Consider the following 27,378-nt stretch of genomic DNA (forward strand, 5'->3'; position numbering starts at 1 on the left):
CTAGCCTACCCAGGAAGGCTTGTGCTAGCTCTGCTAGAGTTGCATGCTAAACAGTGCAGCATGGATACTGTGACATGGATAGCCACTCGAATCCAACCACACCACACCCATGTGTCTACATTTCACAGACAGCCCAAGCCTCTGCTCCTACCACAGCACTAGTTTTAAGTACAGCAGCTCAAGCAAAGCTAGTGGGAGTCTCTCTACCTGGTCAGTGAGGGTTATCCTTAGCTGCCCTGTGGCCATGCCCTCAAAGGCTCTCTTGTCCAAGCATGGCGGAGTCTCAGGAGTCCTCACCCTCAGCATAGAGGATTTAGGGAGTCAGCCTTGCAGGGCAGACTTAGCCCTTTCTGTGGTGATACGTCTCCAATCAGCCCCACAGGATGAGCCACACCACTCAGGAGTCCTTGGCTCCATGGGTCTTAGTCACCCATGCACCCAGGGTCACTCAGGCCACAGTTGTTCCCTTTCAGGGGTGCTCCACTAAGGAGGGCCCCTACTACAAACATTGCAAACATAACAGAACCCAAGAGAATATTTATTTTTTTAGGTGAAGTCTGTGGCACTGAAGGAGGACAAGGTACACTCTGCACACCCCTACTCAGCATGTGTGTGACTGACAGTTACGTACTTCCAGCTCAGCCTGAGCCTGCTGCTCCCTTCACGCAGGCTCTAGCCCAGCACAGAGCTCCCGGTGTGGTCATGAGGGCAGTGATGTTGCCACAGAGCCAGCTAAGCACCCTTCTTGCACACAGGAAGGGTAAAATCTGGGAGAGGTGGGTCCCCTCTGCACCATTCTCAGGGCACAATCAAATTCCTAATCACTGATTGAAGGCAATGCCCAGACTGTAGCAGAATTAATATCATCTTCCTTTAAAACAACAACAACAAAGACAGCTAGAACCAGAGGATTAAAAATATTCAAGTCACTTCTGACCAGGACTAGCATCACAAGCAAAAAAATCTGATCAAAATGAGCTATTCCCAAGATATGTCCAACCTGGCAGAGGCTGCGTAGCTCTGGCCATTGTGTGAAATGGGGGAATTTATAGATTTCCTTAGCCCAATTCCCAGACCAAAGTACCTGGGAAATAGGACTGTTTTTTTGAGTAGAGCATTCAAGAGGGACTCAGCTCAGTGATAATGCCTGGTTAACATTCGGCTTCTGCATACCTGGAATGATTTTCCTGTACAACGTTTTAATCTGCAGTTGTATATTTATTTCACAGTTTCTTGCCTTTGACCACTGATGACATATGTGGATGGAAAGCCTATATAATTAGGAATGTTGCTCCACTTGACCTGCCTTTTCCAGCAAATGCACAATGCAAACACAAAAGCATAAATCTGTTCTCTGATACAACAGTATTATACCACTACTCATGTTGAATAGTAACAAAGAGGAAGCCGTGATAGTCTATAAACTATCATATCAAAACAAAAAGCAGTCAAGTAGCATATTTTGCTAGTCTTTAAAGTGCTACTTGACTGCTTTTTGTTTTGATACCACTACTCAGTATTTATGCCAGTGTAACCACGTGGAACTTACCCCATTATCATCACCCACTTCGCTTTCTGATTTTATTATAAAAAATTACATACAACTTCAAAACAGTCCCAAGAAAATTAGCTACAGAGTCAGTGATGTGTCATGCCATAAAACATGAATGAGAGAGGAAGATGCTGTGTTGTTAGGCACACAAATGCAAGAGTATAGGAGTTCAAGAGGGATCTCAATAAGTCTCCAGGCATGGAGAAAGTTAGTGGAACATTTTTTTTAAGACACGGAGAGAGAAATTGTACTGAGATTAAACACTTGCATGATTCACTGGTTGAGCTGTTGGGTTTTTATGTAAGAAGAGAAACTATTGCCAATGTCAAGGGGACAAAATCATGGATCAGATCCCACCAAAATAATACTTTAAATTTGGGTTCCTCTCCTCAGTCCTCTTTTGCATTTTGAGCCTTTCCACGTCGTGTTTTCAAGCTTGTCTCTGTAACTAGGAGGGCTGGAAACTGAGTAATTATTAAAATGATCAATTAAAAATGATTTTCAAAAGGAGTGGAAAATGGCCTTTACAGTAGCCCTCCCCAGTCATATGTGGGCAGTGTACTTTTCACATGGATGTCCTGTTGTATGAAGGACACGTTTTTGTCCCTCAAATGGGATCACATGGATGTCCTGTTGTATGAAGGACACGTTTTTGTCCCTCAAATGGGATCAGCGTGTGTGTGTGTGTGTGTGTGTGTGTGTGTGTGTGTGTGTGTGTGTGTGAGAGAGAGAGAGAGAGAGAGAGAGAGAGAGAGAGAAAAATTCTGCCTTTTTCTATATGTTAAAACAGAAAAATGCTTGCCCAGAAGCTGGCACACATAATATTTGGAGTGCAATGTTAGAGGCAAGCTCTCCGATTTATTTGCCTACCCCTCCAATTTGTCAAGAGGTAATAAAAGCTGTAGCCATATTGCCATTGCGAATAAATAGCATTTTATGGACAGAAAAGTGGCTGAATCACAGCTACGCTCTGGCCCTCATGTGTTAAAAGTAACTGAAGATAAGGAGTAGGATAAAAATGCTGGTTAGAGAGCAATCATAAGGGTTCACTGGCTGTATTCCAGGTCCCCAGTGTTCTGAGAATTGCAGTTTCTTCTGTGAGCTATAGAAGATTTGACTTTCTTTCTAGGGGAATTATAATGTTGCAAGATTAGCTCAGTGAGTTTTCTATTCAGTAAGGAGCATTAAGGAATAACATCTCACCTGAATCCAAGCTCTTCTGAAGAGGGAGAATGAAGAAGGGTCATTGTCTAAAAATACAGATAATAAGCCCAGTAAAATACATTGACCAGCATGAAAAACAGAGGAAAAAGTAACTTTGAGTAATGGTTAACATTGCTGGGATTCTGAACTTTGAAACAGTTGAGGATCCTGTGCATTTTGTTTCTCAAGATGGACCTCATTTTGTCAGGGGTTGTCCTGGTTAGGTCATGATAATCAATATAATTGCTGGAAATCTCAACGCTGGCAAAACTTATTTTCTGCCTATAACTGCTGATGGAGCTACTGAGGATGTCTGTGATGTTGATGTCTTCTCTTTCTTTGGTAGGCTCCTAGGACACAAAAGGGCACAATTAGTTTTAGGTGATGTGAATTGGATGCACATATAATGCTCTGGGTAAGTGTCTCATAGCCTCCTCTACTGGCTGCTCCATACAAAAGATAAAAGAGCATGCAGCTCTCAGCTAAGGGAGTTGTTCCTTTAGCTTACGTGGTAGAGCCCTGGGCATTGGACGGTCTATCACTGTTGACAGCCCATAATGCTGAGGTTGTTCATGCAAAACAAACATTCTTCTGGATCACAGAAGCATTTCCTGAAGGATGAAGGTATTCCCTTTGGAGGTCTCCAGCCCAACCCTGCTTAGTTTATAAGATCAGCTAGGCGCACAGTGCAGCACTGCACATCAGTAAGAAAGAAAAGCCCCTGAAAGTTTCATGTTGCAGCATGAAATTCTCCACTTTGGTCATGGTGGTCTCTGCACTAATGAAATGCTTTGGTGTGGCACAGTTACGAGCCAAATTTTGCCATCAGCCAACAAGAAAGATTCTCATGGATATTAGCATGTATCTAGAAAATCAATGCACACCATGAGCTCTGTTAGCATTCTGGAGCTAGCTGAACAGTGCTAGCTTGTGCCAGATACTAGCATCAGGGTAATGGGCTAGTGCTGTGTGAGACTGTGGGTGTTGTAAATACCATTGCTTTATAGGTGCAGGAACAAGAGAGAGACACTCATGCACTTTTCTTCATCCTCCAGCAGGAAGACAGTTCTTCTGGCTCACCTTTCATGGGATAGCCCATTAATAAGCACCAACCACGGCTTGCTCAATGTAACCTTGCTCACTAAGGCAGCTCTATACTCACCTTTCGAGGCTCTTCAGCTGCACATTTGTGTGATGAGCTGTAGTGAGCAATTGCATATTCCACCAGGGCACCAAAAATGAAACTGAAACAGATGCCAAGATATACATCAATGGCTTTTATGAAGCAGTTGGTTTTAGAGAGGGAAGTCTGTGAGCCAATCATCAGAGTTGTCATCAAGAGCACCGTTGTTACTCCTGCGAGGCGGAGAAGGACATATCTTCAAAAGCAATGGGACAGCAGTTCACCCACAGTTCTGGGAACTGAGAGCCCAGTTCTCTTATCCATTGGTTAGTCCTTTTAACAAGGCCTGGGGGTGAAACACTACTAAGCCTATTGCCTTACAACTCTGGTAGCACTTCATACCAACTGGTATGGAGGAAGCAGAGTATTCAGCCTCCCCACCCAGGAAATTCTGTGGAAATAGAAACTCTCTCCCCTGGGATGCTGGATTGCAAAAAGTGCCTCTCTAGGGGAGGTGCAGAACCTAAGTGGTGTAACTTCCTGCAATGTTAATCTAGCTGCAGATCCCATGGTAGATGGAGGGGAGCCTGAACTGGAGAACAGGTGAACCTCATGTCCTGAATTGCACTGGAACTCTGGCCATGGAGAGCCCTGGCTGGGGTGGGGATATTATTCCAACTAGAACATACTCCTCCACTCTCCATGCACCAAATCTGGCTCTCCTCCACATGCCAAAACAAAAGTGTGACCTGCTCCTTTGGATTGACCATTCGCCATTCACATGCTTCCCTGAGAAAAGCTGGCATTTAGCAGCACTTCAGAAAAACGCTGCCCACTTACTTGTGCCTGCCCCAAGACACCTCCCCTCCAGTACAGCTCACCGATGCAGGTTCTTGCAGGAACCGAATCCAGGGTGATCCAAAGAGAAACCCAGGACAAGATGACGAGCAGAGTGGAAGGAACAAATGTCTCCGGAATGAAGTACAGGATATTTCTCCGCAGCTCAAAGTGCAGGATCAGTCGCGGGTGGTTGCCTGTTAGGAAAAACAAGGACACATGCCACACAAGCAAAGTTTCCAGGGACAATTTGCTGTCTTCAAGCACATCACAGGCCAGCTCCTCAACTCATGCGCACAGCTCTATTGAAGCCACTGGAGTCACATAGGCTATATGAGCAGAGGGCCTGTCCCATCTTGTCTTTTTATTCATTTCGTATTTCCTAAACAAGCCAATGTACAATGAAGTTAACTATCAGTGTGTGGCAAGCAAGAGATATTTAACATAAATAGGCAGCCCCCTAAGGACTCCCCAGCTTCTTATTTACAAGCGATATTCCACACTGTTGCATAACAAAGCCATGAGATGGGCCGAGGCCTTTATTTCATCTCCAACAGGCAGCAGACAGTACTTTTCCCCAAGGAAGCATTTTAAAGGTCCTCTGTCAGGTTAAAATTCTGATCCACTGAAGTAAGTGAAAGTCCTTCCATTCAACACAGTGAGCTATGGGTCAAGGCCAGAAATAGCACTCAGCTCTGTTAACACCACAGGAAGTTTTAATTCTCACCGATTTATTGCTATTTAGTGACTGCTTGCATCACTCTCCACTTGGGCAATGAATCAGATTAACTCACTTCATGTCAACGTCAAGTCAATTTCGCTATCGATTTGTCATTTCAGCTGGCACAGGGCTGCAGTGCTTGAGTTGCAAACACCAGGTGGTGATGGTTAGTGGGGCTTCAGACCCTTTACTCTCTGTGTGGAAAAAAAAATCCAATGGAAGGAACCATTTGTATTCATTTTGTCCTTTGGTAAAGCTTACTCCTCATACAACCTGTACTGAAGGCCAAACCTGACCAGACAATGTCTCCAAGAGACCAGAACATGAGCCTTGCCTTATTCTTCTCTCTAGTCCAGCTCTTCAGCCAATATAACTTGGCACAGCTACATGGACTTCACTAGAGCCCCTCACCTTTACGTCAGGTGAGGATCTGTCCCATAATGTCTTTCAGGCAGGATTCATCTACTACAAACATTCCTACCTCTATGTGTGCTTCTAAGGGATTGTATCCACTGTTATAAATTTTTTTTTCAGACTTTTTTTTTTTCTGGAAAAAAACCCCTTGCGTCCACATTGCAAAGCTTGTTATTCTGGAATAATGGGGAATTTAACTCAAAATAGTAACTCCACTGAAATGAATGACTTTCATTGACTCCCCACCATTAATTTCTAAATTGACTCAGAGTGTACTAAGCAGAGGTAATTACAACTTAATTGGCCTCCAGGGAGGCATGACATCATTGCACTTATTTTGAAAGTGGGCTTTCTAGTGTGAATGCTCAATTTTGAAATGCTCTTGCAGTGTGAATGCTCTTTTCAGAACTTACTTTGAGTTTAGAACGTTGAAATAAGTTATTTCTGAAAAACCCTGCAGTGTAGACATAGCCTTAGTTTACCATTGCAAACAGTAACGGTGGTGACTGGTTAGCCTCATAGCTTACGAACAGCCCCCTGAAAACTGATCACAGGTTTCTATTTTGTAAGATGGCAGCTGGTAGGAATTTTACCATAATGTTTCAGTTTTCAACCTTGGAAGGACAACCAGAAAAAGGGAATTTTTTGAGCCACTACAATTGGATGTAACACTGTGTTCTCACTGCAGCTCTCTTCTGTGTACCACAATGCTGCTGTGGCATGTCTGTAAAGGTATGGTTAAATACAATATACGATACAGCCACTAAAAGTCTGTATGTGCTGTAGAGGGTCCCAGAGAGGATGTAATCTCTAGTAAGGGATTCAAGAACTGGAATGAAGTTGTATAGAAACTCGTCTGTTTGCCTGCAGCTCTTTTCTAAAATGAACACCCCTTGTTTAAGACAGATTGCATTGCCGTATATCTTGACAAGGCCAGTATATAGCTTGTCATGAAACTGGATGTTCAAAACCTTTGATCCTTTGCTGCTGGGCCTCCATACCAAGTCCTGGTTCTTTCTGAAAATCTAATCACCCCAGGAAGCTTGCTCCAGGTCCTCCTATTGTCTCGTTTTAAACCAGCTGGTAATGAGAAATACATTCCCATTGCATTGATACAGAAGAGTCCTTTGGAAACAAATTAATATTAAATAAGTTAGTTTTGATCCCAGTTACACAAACTGTTTCCTGGAATGCTCAGTGCAATGTTTATAGTTTGTAGACACAGAAAACACACTCTAGGTTTTTCCAACATAATAAAAATACATCAAGTAGATTTCAGCACATGAGAAATTCATTTGTCCCATGACTGTTACAGAACATCTTGGATGGGACTAATGATACCTACTTTCTTTCATGAAGTATGTTGAGTTTTACTGTTGAGAAGTGCAATGCAAGTGCTAGATAATATTTTTATTTATCACCCATTGCTGTAGAAGCAAATTTATTGCCTTGTTTCTATTTGGGAGAAGGAACAGTTAATGATCTCACTGTTCAGTGCTGTTTGGCCTGAAAGACATTGCCACATATAATGGAAGGAGAAAAATGATACATGCTTGTGAGGGGCACACAATCTCCTAACTTTACCTGTTTCCTGCTGGGATCCTGTGACAAGAGTGTGATAATGTTCCACAGTGTACTGAGAGAGACGCAGCTTTTCAAGGCCATGAACTGAATTGTTTCCCCTAAACCAAGTGAACACTATGTCGTTTCCATCATGGCCCCCTTCAGAGAAAATAAAATAGGGTATTAGTGTAATGAACTGCCTAGTGCATGTGTGGTGTACTGCCCTCTACTGGATAGAGGCAGCAATACTCAGCTACCGCACGACAACCAATGGGATTCCCACTTAACTGCAAGTTTTGTTTTGTTGTATAATTATGTTAAAAGTTTGGTGAAAATGGCTATTCCTAAATCAGCAGTAGGTGTATTCTGATGGATCAAATTTAGAATGATGATAGATTGTATGGGCTTTATTCTTCAGTGCCTGGTGCCCCTCAGCTCAAGATGGGTGTAAAACTGACAGTGTTGTAAATTAAAGTGGAGAATTCTGATCCAGTAGCTTTTTACACCCATATTGCCTTGTGGCAAAGGATAACATGTAAGCCACTGAAGAGCTGACTCCTATTTTATAACATTTGCAAACAGTATTTTATTTAAAATATGCTAACATTTAAAAACAGCACCCCTCCCGCTTTGCTCTAATTTGATTGCAAGTGGTGGTCTTAGTGAGAAACTGAAATTAACCATCCTGAGGCCTAATTACTTCAGCTGTAGAGGATGAAAATGATGAAAGAAATACAACCCTCACCCCCCACCCTTCACCCTGTCCTAGAATCAAGTCTAGAATCAAATCCAAGATACTTTTGGAACACAGTTACTTTAGGATCTGAATCTTTTCTCTGTCAGCATTCTATCTGAGATCAGAATGCAAAGTGTTAAACTGTTACAAATTCCGGAAGCAGAAGAGTTAGAAATCTAAGGAGCACGAGTTTTTTAGCCAAATGATCCACCCATGTATGCACACTTCAGAGATGCTTTGACAAGCCTCTAAACATCTAGGAACGCATCAGTCCAAAAATGGACAATTCAAATACTGAAACTAATTGTTCAGGGCTGTCATTGATTTGGAAGAAAAGCTCCCTACTGAAAACAGTGGGCCAAGATGGGATCTTCATCTGTGTAAGTCATCATAGTTCTGCTGGCTTCAGCCAAGCTACCCCCACCTACGCCAGTGGAGGATCTGGAAGTATAAGGGACAGTATAACATGACCCTGAATTAAAGTGCGTGATCTTTCCAATAACCTGGCATTGCTATTCACTCACCAAAGAGCAACCCGGCTCAGGAACAGTCATTCATTTAGTGAACAAACCCATTAATCTCATTAGTTTGAATCTTCAATGAAATGTCAATCTGAACAATGACGAATGACACTAATAGGCCAATAGTCAGCAGTTCACACCTTGCAGGAAAACAATCACACTTCCAACTGTATTGTTTATCTCATTGTGTTTTCTATTAGACACAAATTACTGGAGCATTCATCTGACATACTCCTAAATTATATGCACAGGTTCTGAATCCCTCCATACAATCCTAATCATATGACTCTTCAAAGTTTCTGGAGAGTTTTGCAATCATAGCTATTGTGATTAATTAGGGAAGCTTTAGAATAAATGACAGGTTGTTAATTCATCTAGCGTATATTTAAACAGCATTCATCCCAGGCATTTATCCTAAGGAAATCTCCAGTTGGCAATATGCCTGCAATTTCACTGGAATTAGACAGTCAGCATGACGTAAGACCCAATTACTTTTTTAAAAAAAGTCTGAAGGCAGCTACACTTTAAAAGAAGAGGTCAATCATTATTATTTCAGGTGCTATTCTTTGTAATAAAGTTAATCGCAGTGAACTAATAGGATTTTAATATGAAAATAATATGCGTTTCCATAGGAGCTCCATTCTGGAAGCTGTCAAGTCAAACCTGGCCTTTAAATAGTGAAATTTCAGGCATTTCTTTTTGTGACTTGAAATGGGAGATTGGCTGCTATATCGCTCAGGGGATTCGCAAGGATGTAGATAATAAAAGCTCCATTGTTATTGATGAACATATGTGTGATGGGGAGAACATCTCACTTCAAGTGGAGCAGAGGGCAGGGACCTTGCTGCACAGCTGAATTTATCAAACAGGAAGGGAAGGAGATGAGATCTCAGGTTACTCGCTTTGAGGCAGGGAGTTGTGAGTCCTGTGTGGGTACCCCAGCTTAAGTGTGCCTGAAAACTGGGCTTCCACTGTAGTCTGAGTGGGAGCTCAGCCCTTTTGTCCCTGCAGAAGAATTTCAGCGAGACTGACTCTCTTTTCACTGAGTTTTTGAAAGTACTGCATCCTATGGGGCTCTTCCCTGGGAGCACCTGTTTCTGGACATGCAGGCCATTGAGAAGGAAATCTGCCTACAGATAGATGGAATGGCAGGGCCGTCAGCTGGCCTCTTCTTAGCCTCTGGAGTGGAGCTCTCCTCTCTTGAAAGCCACGGTGTACTGGTGAAAGCCCCAGGGTTCTCTCCATGTTGGGTATATGCATGGTCTGCTATTCATAAATGACCAGCATTGCAAAATCCTAATCCTGAAGTTTGAGTAACCCAGAGCATCACTTATTGACTGTCACTGATCCTGCAGGTGCCCTGCAGCCAGGAGCCCCACTGTGGGTCACTCAGGGGTTCTGTGCACAGAGGGCTTGCAGGAGTGGGTTCCATGCTCACCGTTATTTATGTTACTGAAACAAAGGGCACAGATGGGAAACATAAGAACAGCCATACTGTGTCAGACCAAAGGCCCACCTAGCCCACTATCCTGTCTTCCAACAGTGGCCAATGCCAGACATCCCAGAGGGAGTGAACAGAACAGGTAATCTTCTAAGTCGTGGTCTTCACATCATCATCTGGCAAGTTATCATTGTGCCTTCCTCTGCTAGCACCAGCTCTAGTTTTGACTTGCCAATTTCACAGGTGAAACATACTTCCTGCAGCCAGTTCTTTATCCTTGTGAAAACCTCCTTCTGTTTTGAAAATAACATAACTCACTTAGCAGAGGTAAAAGATGCTGGACTGAGGACCCTATGCTCTGTTCATTCTCAGGTAAGCAGTGAAAGCAACAGTGCAAACCATACCATCAAAGGTACAAATTAATTCAGATTTTGTGCTCCTTTTTCGTAGAGTATGGACATGTCTATTAGCACCCAGAGTGGGATCATCATAACTCATTGCATTTGCTTGCTTGCATTTGCTCAGCAATGAAACCAGCAGAGCCAAATTCTGCCTTAGCCACAATCCAGTCCATCCTACTTACTTTCTAATTTTCATGCATGTGTATGTCTGATCTGTGCAAGTTTACGGTCTGATGTACACATGCACTGAAATTGCTGTATATGCAAACCTATACACAAATACACATCTGATTTGCAAATGTGAATGGGATGCAACATGGTTCACTGAGAGCACTCTTTCAAAAATTTGGGCCCTATTATCCACCAATTGTCCCAAAGTCATATAATCACAGAATTATAGAACACTAGAACTGGAAGGGATCTCAAGAGGTCATCGAATCCTGTTCCCTGCCCTCTCAGCAGAACCAAATACCATGACCATCCCCAACAGGTGTCTGTCTAACCTGCTCTTAAATATCTCCAGCAGTAGAGATTCTACAACCTCCCTAGGTAATTTATTCCAGTGTTTAACCACGCTGACAGTTAGGAAGTTTTTCCTAACATCTTATCTAAACTGCCCTTGCTGCAGTTTAAGCCCATTGCTCCTTGTCCAATCCTCAGAGGCCAAGGAGAACAATTTTTTCCCCTCCTCCTTGTAACCCTCTTTGAGGTACTTGGAAAATGTTATCATGTCCCCTCTAAGACTTCTCTTTTCTAAGCAAAACAAGCCCAGTTCTTTCAGTCTTCCCTCATAGCTCATGTTCTCTAGACCTTTAATCATTCTTGTTGCTGTTCTCTGGACCTTCTCCAATTTCTCCACATCTTTCTTGAAATGCGGTGCTCAGAACTGGACTCAGTACTCCAGATGAGTGAAAGAGTGAGACTTCTTGTGTCTTTCTCTCAACACTCCTAATGCATCCCAGAATCATGTTGGTTTTTTTTTTTTTTTGGCAACAGCATCACACAGTTGACTCATATTTAGCTTGTGGTCCCCTATGATCCCTAAATCCCTTTCTGCATTACTCCTTCCAAGACAGTCGCTTCCCATTCTATATGTATGAAGCTAATTGGTCCTTCCTAGGTGGAGCACTTTGCATTTGTCCTTGTTAAACTTCATCCGGTTTACCTCAGACCATTTCTGTAGTTTGTCCAGATCATTTTGAATTGTGATCCTAACCTTCAAAGCAGTTGCAACCCCTCCCAGTTTGGTATCATCTCCAAACTTAGTAAGTGTACTCTGTATGCCAATATCTAAATTGTCGATGAACCTATTGAACAGAACCAGTCCGAAAAAAGATACCTGTGGAACCCCACTTGTTATGCCCTTCCAGCATGACTGCGAACTATTAATAACTACTCTCTGAGAACAGTTATCCAGTCAGTAATGCACCCATCTTATAGTGGCCCCATCTAAGTTGTATTTGCTTAGTTTATTGATAAGAAGATCATGCAAGACCGTGTCAAATGCCTTACTAAAGTCTGGGTATACCACATCCACCACTTCTCCCTTATCCACAAGACTTGTTATCCTGTCAAAAAAAGCTATCAGAGTGGTCTGGTGTGACTTGTTCTTTACAAATCCATGCTGGACACCCACTGCACCACTGTAGTCCTGTTTAGTCTGGCCCTAATGAAGGAGTGTACTCAAGTGGAGCTGATTTTATTGGAAGATACATGTTGAACCTCTCTAATTCATCAACTTTGAGACCTGACTAGTGCTGGATGAGAGAATTCACTGGACCACGGGAAGTCAATATAGTCTAGCAGCGTTACCAACACTTCCATTGTTTGTTGGGCTCACAGAAACATTTAGGGGGTAAATTAAAGCTAAAGAACAGCACAGAACACTGAGAGCCAGGACTAGTGGCTGGAAACAAACTTATGGGACCGTGGGAAACTTGACCAAACCCATGAGAGTCATCCAGCTAACTAAAATCATGCTGGATTACAGATGTTGGCAGATGAGAGAGTTTTATATTCAAGAGGTTCAACCTGAACTATTATATACCTCTGTGTGAAAGACAGGCCTGTTGGCTGTTTGGGGAAAGGTAGTATTTATTACCAATCTGATTCCTGTAAAGAGCACATGGGGACCAGTAGGACAGTGAACTTATACATGCTGGAATGTCAATGATATGCATTTGAAGAATTAAATTGAATTTTCTTCTTGATAAATTTCTGTATTTGCAGAAAAATAAAAGCACATTTCACACTGCTCTGGCTGAAACAAGAGACGGACAGCTACATATAAACAAAGAGAGCCAAAATAAGCCTGGCAAATATTCTTAGGCATCTGTAGAATGTTATACTTACAGCTTTCCAGCTGCAGTTTACACATCCATTTGTCTAAGGGATATTTTGACAGGTCCATGTTACATGCAACAGTGGTAGTGATTCTACAGGGAGAAAAAGCGTTCAGAGGCCATGCAACAAAGACACGCAGCAGGATGGCACTATTTTTCATAGCAAACTAGAGAACCTGAAGATTTTTACATAGTTCTGACTTCTGAAATCAATGCATTACTACCAGCAAAAAAGTTGCATTCTAAGCTACAAATTCTGAGCTCTGGTACACTATAAGTCAGTGGAGGTAGGATGACTGAAGATTAACACTGGTGCAAGAGAGAGCAAAGTTTGGCTCTATGACAACAGGAAATTTATGAGTAAATAACACAAGTGGTTATAACTGAAGAGCCATATGAAGAGCCATATGATACCTACAGATCACCATGGTATTGATAAAGCAAGCAGCCAGCTAAGCCATCTACTCTTCTACTAAATTGTTGTGCATTTTGTTACCTCTGCTTCTCACTTTCCTTCAGCCCATTTTGTCTTACCCACTTGCCATCTCCTGTCTGTCACTTAAACTATAAGCTCCTTGGCCAGGGCCTGTGTTTTGTGTTAATGCTCTTTACAGTACCTAGCATTGGGAGAGGGGAGGGTGACCGTTCCTTGACTGAAGTTCCTAGGGACTAATGCAATACAAATCTCTCTCTCTCTCGCTAAATGTTTCCTCTGTCGGGGAGAGGTCAGAGTGGCAGCTGGGGAGGCTCCAACCAGGCTGGGTTTGCCATGCAGATCCCTGACCAGGCTGTGGCTGGCTGTGCAGCTTTCCTGGGAAAAGAGGTGGGGTTGGCAAACATAGTGAGCAGGGGGTGCAGCCCCCTAGTATTACTTGATAATAACTGTACTGTAACTGCAGTGAAGGAGCAATTCAATTATGCTGAGATCCAAAAAGTACTATCAAAAATTTGTTAACCCTGATGGCCACACCAGCTGGAATACATTCTGCCCCAGTGTGGTTTTAGCAATCTTCTCTTCAACACCACCAGCACGCAACTCACCTTAATGCATACAAGACAGTGCCATTGGAGAACAATCTTATAAGGCAATTCCCCACAGTAACATCATGCAGGAAAGACCGTTCATATTCCATGATATATGTATCTGGCACCCAGAGTAGTTCCACTAGACGAGCATCCAGAGTGAAGTTTGTGTTACCATGAAAAACCAGGCGGGGGTCCAGCCAGCGCTGCCACAAGAGTATTGTCGCAGTGTAGTTCTGGAGGAAAGTGGCAGGTGTGAGAAGAGAAGCAGCAAGAATGTTTATGATGTACTGTTGTCACTCTACTTTTTCAAACACTTAGGCTTGGCCTACACTTGGCAGGTAAGTTGATGGCAGATACGCAATTCTAGCTACGGCAACTGTGTAGCTAGAATTGACTTATCTGCTTTTGACTTACCCGGCCATCCTCACTAAAGAAGGTTGATGGGAGAGTTCCGCCTGTCAATGTCCCTTACTCATCCTAACAGCAAGGAGGACAGGGGTCAACTGCTGACCCCTGACAGGTTGATTTCGCATGTCTCCACCAGGCACGCAAAATTGAACCCTGGGAACTTGACCCTGAGTGGGTCCATCTTCTGGGTAATGTAGCCTTAATAAGGAAGCTGACGTGTAGTCTTCACCATCTGTATATATGTCTTCGTCCCTTTCTCCTATGCTATCATAGCCAGACCGCTGGATGTCCTTCCTGAAGGTTACAGCCAGAACATTAAACGTCGGACATATAACACACCACAACTCAGCTCAGAATGCACATGACAAAGCTGGCAGACTTGAACTGTAAACTCAATTTCCTGTGTTTGCTTGAGGTTTTTCATTTATTCAGACCCATTTAATAATCATACTTTGTCTTATACACACTGAACATCTCTAGTCTGTTACCCTTGGGACCTTAACTGGTGCCAGATGAGAGAGAGTTTGCTGAACCACAAGTCAATATTGTCTAGCATTATTGCCAACACTTCCACTGCTTACTGGGCTCTTAAAAACATTTTGGATGGGTCTACATTAGATAGTTTTGTTGAGAGATTTGCCTCAAAAGTATTAGCCCTCAAAAATTTGAGGCATAAGAACCTGGTCGACATAGTATTGTCGACAGAAGTGCAGTGTGGACAATTCTGTTGACAGAGAAGACTTCTGGTTGCTGGGCAGCCCTCTTTGAGGAGCTGCCATTCTACTTTCTGTCACCAGAAGGCAGTGCAGTCTGGCAGCTCTCTGTCGACAGAGCACTTTGTCTGTAGATGCAATCTGTTGACAGAGGTTGTGTTGAGATTTCTCTATCGACAGTAATCTGTCGACAGGTGCTTCTACTGTCAACATAGCCTTAGGGGTAAATTGCAGCTAAATAACAAACACAGAGTACTGAGTGTTAGACTGGTGGCTGTAAACAAACTTTAGGGACAGTGGAAAACTTGGTCAGACCCATGAAGAGTGTACATATGGCTGACTAAAATCATGCTGCATCAACAATATTGCCAGACCAGAGAGTGTCAGACTAGAGAGGTTCAACACGCACGGCACTTTTCACTCCTAAACCTTAAAGTCCTTTAAGTAAGTAAGCAAGTATTAGCATATTACAATCTCCACCTGGAAAACAGAAGCAGAGGGGTTGACTGGGTTACTTAAGTCCCTACGTCAATTACATATAAAATAGCTTCCAGTATTGCAAATACATATATAGATATATCTTACCAATACATGAATGCAATACCTATATGATAATCACATAGAGGGAGAGCCAGTGAGCAAATACAACTACACTGGTTTTTCACCAGAGCTAAGAGTCCAAGAACATAGGCTTATGTACATTTTTTTAAACCATTCACTCTATCGAAAGTTCCTCATTTGTTTAAGCCAGGGAAGGTGCTTTTGCAAGGGGAGGAAAGATTATGCACAGTACTCAGTGGTTATGAGAAGAACAATACAGTTCTGAGTGATGGAGATAAGCAGGATCACAAGTGAGACATGTCATAGGTCTGACAGAGTGTTTGTTTCCTCCATTCACTCCTGGGGGCTATACTTGGGGGTGGGGGATTGTGCTTAGAAGAGAGGTGTTTTGGAGGCAACATGCTGAAGAAATTAACATGCAATTTAAGGATAATACTATAGGAAGTGGGTCAAAGCTTGTCTTGTTGCTCTTCTCTGTTAGTTGGTACTAAACTGCAGGGCCCACTGCAGGGACTAGGGAATGCTCTGAGGCTAAAGTTTTACGCAGGAAAGTCAAAAACCAAGTTCTTGACCAACTATGGTTATTAAAGATCTCACAGCACATTTTGCCAGAGTAGGGGTGTCAGTTCTGGTCAACTGGTCATACTCCAGCTTAGTTATGATCTCCAGCCTGCCTAAAATCCCCCCAGGAGTTTGAAGTGGATGAAGTATTGTTATGTTGTCCTGGAGACAAAAGAATAAGGGTACTCAATTGTAATGGATGCAAAGGCAATTCTTCACTGAGGTCCCTGCACATGAAGGAGGATTTTTTGGCAATTTTTGGCTCTCTAGTTTGCAAATGAATTAAATGTAGCTTTCACAACTGTGTTGTGTTACTGCTTTATGCAGCTACCATGCTCCCACCCTCATATGGATGAATTTCAGTGGCGGGTGAATCGATCCCCTTAAGTTCAATAAATCGTCTGTAATATCCTTTTCTATGGAAGGTGCTAAATAAATGATGTTATCTTCACTCTTCAGATTTGATTCTCAGACTGGTGTGTGTGTGTGCGTGAGTGTGTCTGTGTGTGTGTCTATGAAGTAAGAAGCATTCCATGACTTGAGTGATTGAAATAATGCACTGTTAAAAGTTTCAATGCAGTGAATTATTAATACTGGTGATGAAGGGGAAAACCTTTGGGTCATTTCAATTATTTATCTAGCCATAGAGTATGTCTCTATAATGTTCTCCTTGATGCAAGGGGAATTTAGGTGACATGGGGAGGAAATATATGCCATGGAAAGGGGATGTCTCACAAGTGATGGAATAACAGACTGAAAAAAAATGCCCTCTCTTTGGCGAAGGATTCCCTTTATACGTCTCCTTGGAGTGATGGTCTTCCAAGCCCTTTGAAGCCAGGGGTTCTCCTCAGCTTTAATCCAATATCCTCCCCCAGAATCATAAGGCTATAGAGGAGGTCTGGAGGTGGCCCCTGGAGCAACGTGCAGTGCCATCTCTCAGCCTGAAAGAAGGGAACCTGCAGGGGAACAGAAGAGGAGGGGAAAACCTACAACATCTGCAGCCCACAGCTAATCTCTTCCACTATGAACAGCAACTTTCTGTGCCACTGTTTTTGGTGCCCAGCTTCAGAACCATCCAAAGGGACCAACTTTCAGGACATCTTGAGCTTCTTCCTTCTGCCAGTCAGCCCCTGTGAGCTGTGTCTACCTAATTCAGTCCTTATAGCTGTTCAACTGTATCATCAGAAAGCTTCTTAAGCATGAATGGATTTCATTCTCAAGTGCTATTATCCCCATTTTACAGAAGAGCAGCTGAGGCACAGGGAGACCAAAGTTGGATCATCAGAGGGTTTGAGCCACCTAATTCCCACCAAAAAAGGAGTTAGATGTATAAATCCCCTTGAAGATCTGATCCCAGGTCACAGGATGCGTGTGGCTGAGTTGGGAACCATGACACTGAGCTCTGAAGCACAGAGGCACCCATTATCATCTGTCACTTCTGTATACACTGATCATGGTCTCCAACTCTGACATCCCAAACTAGGAGCCCTCTCCAAAGTGGCAGAACCCCTTTTTCCTCACTTTGGCTATGTCTACACGTGCAGCCAACATCGAAATAGCTTATTTCAATGTTGCGACATCGAAATAGTCTATTTCGATGAATAACGTCTACACGTCCTCCAGGGCCGGCAACGTCGATGTTCAACTTCGACGTTGCTCAGCCCAACATCGAAATAGGCGCAGTGAGGGAACGTCTACACGTCAAAGTAGCACACATCGAAATAGGGATGCCAGGCACAGCTGCAGACAGGGTCACAGGGCGGACTCAACAGCCAGCTGCTCCCTTAAAGGGCCCCTCCCAGACACAGTTGCACTAAACAACACAAGATACACAGAGCTGACAACTGGTTGCAGACCCTGTGCCTGCAGCATAGATCCCCAGCTGCCGCAGAAGCAGCCAGAAGCCCTGGGCTAAGGGCTGCTTCCCACGGTGACCATAGAGCCCCGCAGGGGCTGGAGAGAGAGCATCTCTCAACCCCCCAGCTGATGGCCGCCATGGAGGACCCAGAAATTTCGACGTTGCGGGACGCGGATCGTCTACACGGTCCCTACTTCGATGTTGAACGTCGAAGTAGGGCGCTATTCCTATCTCCTCATGAGGTTAGCGACTTCGACGTCTCGCCGCCTAACGTCGAAGTTGGTGCCGCTACTTCGAAGTAGCATGCACGTGTAGACGCAGCTTATGTGACAGACTGTGTCACTCACCATGTCACTCTCAGATATACTTGAGATACTTGCAATGTCCAAGCTCAAGGCTACTTGAACAGGTTTCTCTAGGGAGAGAAAGAGAGGCTTAGATTAGAGTCAAGCAAGGGGAGAATGCAACACCATATTTCTGTGGAGTAAGCAGAATAAATAGATACTCAGAATTGAGTGTGGAATTTTCAATGCACTCAATCAAGCATCACACATAGGTAGTCTTGCCAAAATTCAATGTTTATTTTTTAAGTTTGTAGTAAGTTACTTAAATTTTAACAGTAGTTGGGGACCTACAAGGAGGTTAGACAATTATTTGACAACAGTAGACAAAGATTCACAAAGTTTAAGTTTTGCAGCGATTAAAAACACAAAAGGTTACCATCCCATGTCAAAATACACAAAGTAAATAGCCTTAAATCAAACTGCAATAAGTTCTCAAACAGCACTTGTCTTACTTTGATTATCTGCTCATTTGGAAAATTCTTGATGGAAATAAAGGTTTAACCTCTCATCCGGCATCCTCAGGACCTGACTGCTGCTGACCAAGAGAATTTGCTGGACCACGGGAGGTCAATATTGTCTAGCACATTACCGAAACTTCCACTGCTTACTGGGCTCTTAGAAGACATTTAGTGGTAAATGACAGCTAAAGAACAGCACAGAACACTGAGAGCCAAGACTGGTGGCTGTAAACAAGTTTTATGGGACCAGGGGAAATGTGGCTACACCCATGGTAAGTGGTCGTCTGGCTAACTAAAATCATGTCAAATTATAGATGTTGCTGGATAAGAGTGTTTTGGATTAGAGAGTTTCAACCTGCACTTTTTCACCAGTTTATACATTTATGGTGGAATCAACACTTACTTATAAAATCTAATCTTTCCATATATATGGGGTTTTTGCCTATTGCTACCAGTGGCCAACAAACTAGATTATATTTCAGGGAGCTAGCTGAGTGGAATCTCACGCTCAAAATTGTTTTGCCTGGGTGGCCAACAGCAGCACTTCTTTCACTGGAGGAATCAGCAGACAGAAATGGTAATGTGCGGCTCTCGTGGCCATCCAAGTAAGAAATATTTCTGTTGCAATCAGCCACAGGAATCAAGGGCTATAGATGGCGTGGCTTATGTATTGATAGGAATCTTTAGCTCTTATAAAAATACTTTCCATGGCTCTATTTCAGAGCCCTCTGTAGAGGTGGAGAACAATTATTATCCCCATTTCTGAGATAAGAAAACTGAGAGTTGGATCCCATTAAGCAACCTGCCCAATGAGTCAGAACCAGAAGCAGGAACGGAACTGAGGCACTGGGGTCCTAGTTATGTTCTGTCCACTGAACCACACAGCCTCTTCCTGATGCAAGGCAGCGTCCCAAGCCTTATTCTTCCTCTGCAGCCTGTTCTGGAAGTTAGCAGGGTGGGACTTTGTTCCCTACAGTCCTTTTTACTCAGGGATTTATAAGTGATTCAGGTGTCACCCTTTGTGAGTCCCATCAACTGCGTGGACTCTCACTTGAGCAGCAGCACTAACTGAAAGCAAGCACTTGGTTCAAAGCTGTATCAGGTCCATCCATAAGTGTTGCAATTACACTTCCTGGTTCAAGTGTAAAGAGACCCGATCTGGGGACCCTCTTACCTGTCCCTGCACAAAGTCTAATCTCACTTTCCCAGATGCTGAGTTCACCCCAAGAACCTGCCGACTGGGTTCAAAGCAGGGCACTGGAACAGTTTGCATTGTAGGCATGCTGAGAGTTACTGAACCGAACGGCAAACCCCGTGGACGATGAAAGCCAATGCAAGCTGGGGGTGTGCGGCAGCATTTCCAGCATCGGTAGTGCCAGTGCCAATGGATCAAAGGACATGCTTTAATGTGAATGAGTGTGTGTCCAGTGAACTGTAGCACAGGGCCAGATAGAGCACCTGCTCTCTGTGCCACTGTCCCCTATCCCCTGTCCCCCCGTTGCCTTGCCCACAAGAAAATGCTATGTAAGATAACATTATCTTTCTGTGTTGTTCCTCCAGAGGCACAGCACAGTGAACCACCTGATTCTCCTGCCCCCAGGGTGTTGGGACAGCAGCCAGTGGGTGTCACTGCTGTACAGCAAGGATAAATTGTGGTGCCACTGGGGTCAGGAAGGTTTGTGGGATTGGAAAGTTAGAGCCTGATGTTTCTGTAGAAGTGGCATAAAACAGTCCACGTAGTTGAAAAACGAAGTCAGAATTTGTGGATTTCATGTCCTCCATGCAGGCATTTCTCAAGTCAGGCCATGGGTCTACTGGGTATTTCCCCTTCAAACTGAAATTTAGTTAGCACATTTCAGTACATATGGGGCAAAATGCTCCTCAGCATGCAGGACCCCGCCCCCAGAGCAACAAAGGGCGAGCCCCTTGTGAAGTTCACCTCAGTGCCCATGAAGTGAAACTTTGAAAGAACAGCAGTTAGCTAGAAAGGAAGTAAATTGTCAGCCAATAGAACAAATGACTAAATGGAGGCGGAGTATCCTCTTTCACCAGCCGTTTCACACTCAATTTTACATTGCAGGAACCACAGATTTTGGTAGATAGAGCTGCCACCTCTTTGTAGCACAGAAGCTAGGACTCACCACAAGAGGGCAGCTCCGCCCTAGGAAATGTCAGATGACATCATTGTAAGGCCCTGACACTATGTACATTGAACAGACTGGGCAAAACCTTCACCAAAGAATAAATGGACACAGAGTAAACATCAAAAAACTCAATACACATAAGCTGGTTAGTGAACACTTCAACGGAGCTGGCCATTCTGTTAAAGAGACGAGAATTTGTGTCCTGGAACATAGAGAATTTAACAACAGATCAGAGCGAGAGATTTGTGCGTTAGAGTACATATTCAAATTCAACACATTAACATGTGCTATGAACAGAGACATCAACTACCTCACGCATTACAAGGACTATTTCCCTTCCTTTGATGCCTGTAATTATCTCAGACAGGACAATTAACATCCCCCCACCCCTCACTCTCACCCCCTTCCTTCAATCCTATTTGATTCATCAGTTTTTATTGCAATTTTTTTCTTTTTTTTTTTTTTTTTGGTCCTCTGTCCTTATAAATGTCAGTCTGTATTGGAAATGAAAGTGATCTGAAGACGTGGGTCTGCCCCACGAAAGCTTATAATCAAATACATCATCTTGTTAGTCTTTAAAGTGCTACATTTCTGCTGCTTTGTATTATTGTAAAGCAATTTATTTTTTTTGCCTCTTTTTATTGTAATATGGGTGACCAGGAGGATGATCAAACCCTGTCAGTACAGTAACAAAGAAATAGCACAGTAACTTCATAGAAGATTTTCTTCATAACCCACAGATCACAAAATTTCATATGCAGTTACCAATATGCCGTGCCCAGTGGCTTAGATGGGAGATATGCATGCTTAAGGGAAGGCAGAAATAAGCCCTAGGACCAGAGAGACCTGATCTTGATTGGTGCTGAGCATCCATACATCCTACTGTAGTCAACAGGATTTGCAGGTGCTCATCACATTTCAGAATCAAGCCCTAAAGATCAGCGCAATCAACATGTGCACTTTTTCTTCCAAATGATTTATTTGAAACTATGGCTACGTCTACACTAGCACAAATCTTCGAAATGGCCATTTCAGAGATTACTAATGAGGTGCTGAAATGCATATTCAGCGCCTCATTAGCATGCCGCTGGCCACAGCTTTTCAGAATTGCCGCTTTTCACTGCCATGTGGCTCATCCAGACGGGAGTCCTTTTCGAAAGGACCCCGCCAACTTCGAAATCCCCTTATAGGAGTAACATCCTTTTAGGAATAAGGGGATTTTGAAGTTGGTGGGGTCCTTTCGAAAAGGACCCGTGTCTGGATGAGCCGTGCGGCAGTGATATGTGCCAATTTCAAAGAGCCGCAGCTGGTGGCATGCTAATGAGGTCCTGAATATGCATTTCAGCACCTCATTAGTAATCTTCGAAATGGCCCTTTGCATGGCCATTTTGAAGATTTGGGCTAGTGTAGACACGGCCTCCATATCTTGCCAGCTGAATAGTAACAGAGAGGTAAACGTTTTAGTCTGCGTTCTAACAAAACAAACCAGCAGCCATGTAGCACTTTAAAGACTTACAAAATAATTTATTAGGTGATGAGCTTTCGTGGGACAGACCCATTTCTTCAGATCAATAGCTTTTCAAGTACAGACTGACAGTTATACAGCACAGTTAGAACTGAAGCCACCCACCTTCTGCCAGCCAGTTAGATTTAACAAGGTTTTTTATACATATTTGCTGAATAAGAATGCAAGTTGAAAAAGTAATTTTCAAAAGCCCCTCAGTGATTTAGGAACAAGTTCCCATTTTCAAAAGTGATAGCCACTTAGGAATCAGAGCCCGGACAATTTTTACCTAACGTGATATGGATGCATTACACTTGTGCTGATATTGATTTGCATGCATTTAAACCTCTCATATGTTATAACCATCTGCTCTCCTATGGGACCAATTTCAATGGAGAGCTGGTGTCTTTCCACAGTACCGGACATAGTGGCCATTACTCCATGTAGCTCCACTATTGTAGAAATTTATCACCATAGGGGGAAGATGAAGAGAGAGAAGCTAAAAAGTGTAGACAAAGTCAATGTACACCAGCTGCATTACATGACATAGGGGCTGTAAGCTGGCGGCAGGAGGGTTCCAAACACTGAGGCAGCTGTCCTTTCACAAGCCTTAAGGCAAAGCCTTGGCACAGGCTGTTTAGGGTTTAGTGTACATGGCTCCACAGTGCAAAAAAAAGTCCCCAGAGGCTGGAACTAAACCAGAAGGGAGTTATCAGTGAGCAATGCTGGAGTTTGAGATACTAGGCTTTGGTTATTTGCAGCCACCATGACACTTATACAAATCTGATGCCCACTAACAACCACCTGCACACAAAGCATGGCTGCAACACAGCAGAATTCAGCCTAAGGTATTCAGTTCGACAGGTGTCGGAACTTTCTACGCTTCCTGTTCTTTATTGCACAGACCAACATGCTGCAAGGGAGTGAGTCTCGCCTTCAGCTGTGCACATGCAGCCCTGCCAAAGAAACCGAATTGGAGGTGGAGCAGAGGGTGGATTTGGGGCCAAGTGGCTAATTTAACAGGGACCAATAAGCTGGCGCTTGCTAAAGCAAACCCATTAAAACCTTACTCCCTCCACGCACACATTAGTCATTATCCAGCCCCTTCATTAGACAGTGAACTGTTTGGCTGACATACCACCGAAGTACGGCCTGAGATATTTATTGTAGCCCTCTGTGAGGTTCTCAAATCCAGGGAGGGATACCATGTCACTGCTCTGCATCTCCAATTTATGGCCCAGCGTGCACTTCCTAAAAGACACAAATGCATATCCCTAGGCATGGCGGGGACACTGGCAGCATCTGGTGTACAGCTGCCGTCCCGTTCCTTGCATGTTTCCCAGCAGAAACTGTGTAAAACACTTCATCAAAGCCAGCAGCTTTGAGTCTTCTGTTTAATTTGCGTGGGGATTGGGGACGGTGGGCAATCAGTGTGTGACTAGATTAAGCAGCGAGCAGTGCTGGGGCACCTTTGAGACTAACAATTTTATTAGGTCGTGAGCTTTCGTGGGTAAAACCCACTTCCTCAGATGAATGGAGTGGAAAAACTGAATCCAGGGTTTATATAGTTGTGGGGGGGGAGGGTGGGAAGGGGGCAGGAAAAAAAAAGGTTATCTGTAACTAGCAGGGCCAGTTAATGAAGCAATTACATAGGATGTATCTCATTCTTCCAAATATCAAAAGGTGAGAAAATCGCCCTTGTAGTGCATAAGATAGTTAAGATCTCTGTTCAGGCCTAGGTTAAACTTGTAAATGAATTCCAATTTAGGTGTCTCCCTCTCTAATCTTGTGGTAAAATCCTTTCATAGAAGAATTTTAATTAAATTACATAAAACAGATGATCCAAAGTTTGGGGTTTTCTAGTGGAGGGATATGACAGTCTGGGGAAGATGCTTCTATGCAGAAAAAGTCACATGATGACAGCTGGATTTTACTTATGACTTCCTGGAGGGTTACCTACGCAGGTTCTTGTATTACTGCCTGTCGCCAATGTAGCTGTGCGCTTTCCACAGTTATGAGGCAGCAAAGTCCAAAGCACCTAGACGAATTCAGTTGGACTGAAAGGAAGAGAGTTGCTGGGAGTTGACAGAGATCTCATAAGTTTCCTGGAAAGTCCTGAGTGAGCAGGGGTTGGTGAGACCAGTGGATGAGGTCCAGCCCCAGATAAAAGATGTTGAGAAAACAGGAAAACAGACCCTCTAGGGGGAGGGGCTGTGCCCAGGTTGGAGCGAGGGTGAAAGAAGTAAACTTTGGAGAACAGGCCTAAACCTGAAAGTAGGGTGACAGTTACAGGTTTTGAGTCCTGGTCCTGCTCCTTCAGTGGCTACTTCCCAGTTTCCTAATAATGCAGATTAGTTCCCAATCTCGCTGCAGCCACCTCCTCTGGCTTGGCTGCAGTTTCTTAAACCAAGTGGTGCTGATCAGCCAATCAGCTGCGGCTGGAGGGGAAACTACTCTGTCTCTTAACCCCTTAATGGGCGGGACAGAATCAGGCTTATATACCCCTCCCACACCTTTAAAAACATCATACAACACCCAGCTACAAGCAGTGTGCTGCTCCCCCAAAGACAAGTGCCAGAGACTCGTTCCATGAAGTCACTAATGAGTTCCTGTTGCTATGGTTTTTACATAAAAGGTGATCAGTTACCACCCTGGTAAGTGGCAGCGTAAAGCCTTTATATAAATAGAAGACAATACTGAAGAAGAGTCAAGCAATGAATTTGTGTCATCTACTGGTCTGTTTTACAAGATTGGGCTCTCCATAGCTATTTTAGCCACCCAGTGAGGACTGGATTAATTACGTGCCTGAGGCTTGGTCTACACTAGATCTTACAAGTATCAGAGAGGTGGCCGTGTGAGTCTGTAGCTTCGAGAACAACAAGAAGTCCTGTGGCACCTTATAGACTAACAGATATTTTGGAGTATAAGCTTTTGTGGGCAAAGACCCGCTTCATCTCATGCATCTGATGAAGTGGATCTTTGCCCACAAAAGCTTACGCTCCACAATACCTGTTAGTCTGCAAGATGCCACAGGACTAGATCTTACAGTTGACTGCAGATACACAATTCAATTATGTAGCTAGAATCGATGTATCTGCAGTCGAATGTCAGGTCTGTCTTCACAGAGTGATGTTGATGGGAGCATTTCACCTGTCAACCTCCCTTACTCCTCATGAGAGCAGGAGTACAGGGGGTTGACTGTGCGCCCGAGAGATCGATTTTGCATGTCTTTACCAGATGCGTGAAATCGAAATCCAGGACATGGACCCTTTGACGCGGTAAGTGTAGACACCTGAGCTATGGTCAGCAGCCCTGCTGCCTCCCTTGATCTGCCCCCCTGCCTTTGCTCAGGCATAAGTAGGCTGTTCCACTCCAGCAAACGCTGGTGGAGCCAGATATGTGGCAGCAATTTGACTGATGATGTGGGGCATGATGTGGGGCACAGAGCAATACTCACAGTGATCTAACACAGGGTTAGGTGGCCAACAAACGGAGGAGATTTGGAAGTCTGTAAAACTGTGCAATACACAACATATGATATTTCCTCATTACAAAGCCAGTTTGGTACTCGATTTAAAACGGCCCCTGCCCCCAGTATAAAATCCATCTGTGAATACATCCATCTCCCCACCCTCCCCATATGCTGTAGCTCAGGCCATCAGCTCCTCATTGGTGTCAGTGATCTCCAGGAAATGCCTTGCTCCTCACTTATTATTTACCAGCAGTCCTGCAATGTTCATGTCTCTGCAGCTAGTGCCATCAGGACTGGGAGGCATCCTAATTTTTGCCTCTGACTGAACTGGGTTGGTGCAGCAGGTGACAGCTGAATCTCAATATTCATAGCCTGAGCCAAAGCTTTTCCAAGGGAACAAAATCAAGCCACTGTCTTCGGCTTGGGGCTTATGTGGCTGATGATCAGAAGAGGGTCTGAGCACTCATATGCAAAGTCAAACCTTTCCTCACTCCAGGCGAGTTTAGATGCAGAGTTTGGGGTCAGACCTATCTCTGCCAGCTGTGCAAAAATTAGACAGTAATCCTGACCTAGTGGTCTTTGGAGAAGATCTCACTAATGAATGTGAAGGCCCTCAGACACTGAGGTGACAGGGGCCAGCTAAAGTACCTAGCTCGAATGACAGAGAGGGGTCATGTTCTAACAGTGTAATTACCCAGTGGAACCAAGCCCTGTGTGTTCACTTGCAGCTGCACAAAATGAGTGAAAAAAAATTTGCCAGCAATGGAAACAAATGGCTACATCTGAGATGAAGGTGTTTATTCTGGTGTAAATGGAAAAACAAGGACCAAGAAAGTGCATGATCTTCCCACTGCCAGTACCATAATGACACTGAGGGCTATGCAGTGTGAAACTCAGAAGACTGGGTATTTGAGATTTCTGTAATTTTTTTTTTACTTTGGTTCTCATGGACATGGGTTTTACAGCCCTGGAATTTCATTGCACCTTTCTGGCCTGAAAGAACCCACAGAACCTAAAGCAGAGCTCAGATCTTCTCCACGTTGTGTTATTTCAGGACCGAGCTATGACTGGATTCAAGCTTCCTCAGAGCTGGGCATGGGTTCACTCAATTAAACTCAAAACTAGAGGAATTTCATGGGGTTCTAGATCCTCTAATGGAAGTTACACAAGGCTGTAATCTACTGAGGGCCTCACTGGGGTTTAGGTAGAGGACAGCACCTCCCTACTGAGGCATTGAACCTCAGGGAATTGTGTCTCTTACACTAGCCGTTGGGATGGCACAATCAGCTCTCCCTCATGCATCCAACTCTCTTTGGGAGGAAAGGGAGGGTTGGAGTTGGAACCATGGCCCATTTTGCTTCTAACCCCCAGCATTTAAAGCAATTACATTTCAGATGAGATCCTTGTCAGGACACTTACCTTTGAGTTGGAAGAAAAAGCCACACACAGCTGAGGACAAAATATCTTCAGTACAT

The 27,378-nt window shown here is 43.8% G+C and overlaps 1 protein-coding gene across 1 annotated transcript; it reads right to left on the bottom strand.

Moving 5' to 3' along the window:
• Positions 1-2,802: 2,802 nt before the first annotated feature.
• On the bottom strand, positions 2,803-27,378 carry GABRP (gamma-aminobutyric acid type A receptor subunit pi). The gene is given in 9 exon segments (XM_075009770.1): positions 2,803-3,105; positions 3,918-4,111; positions 4,760-4,912; positions 7,435-7,572; positions 12,865-12,947; positions 13,896-14,113; positions 18,329-18,396; positions 23,570-23,682; positions 27,323-27,378. Coding segments are annotated over 9 exon segments (1,326 nt in total).

The sequence above is a fragment of the Carettochelys insculpta genome, chromosome 15 (assembly GCF_033958435.1).
Source record: "Carettochelys insculpta isolate YL-2023 chromosome 15, ASM3395843v1, whole genome shotgun sequence".
Lineage (NCBI taxonomy): Eukaryota > Metazoa > Chordata > Testudines > Carettochelyidae > Carettochelys > Carettochelys insculpta.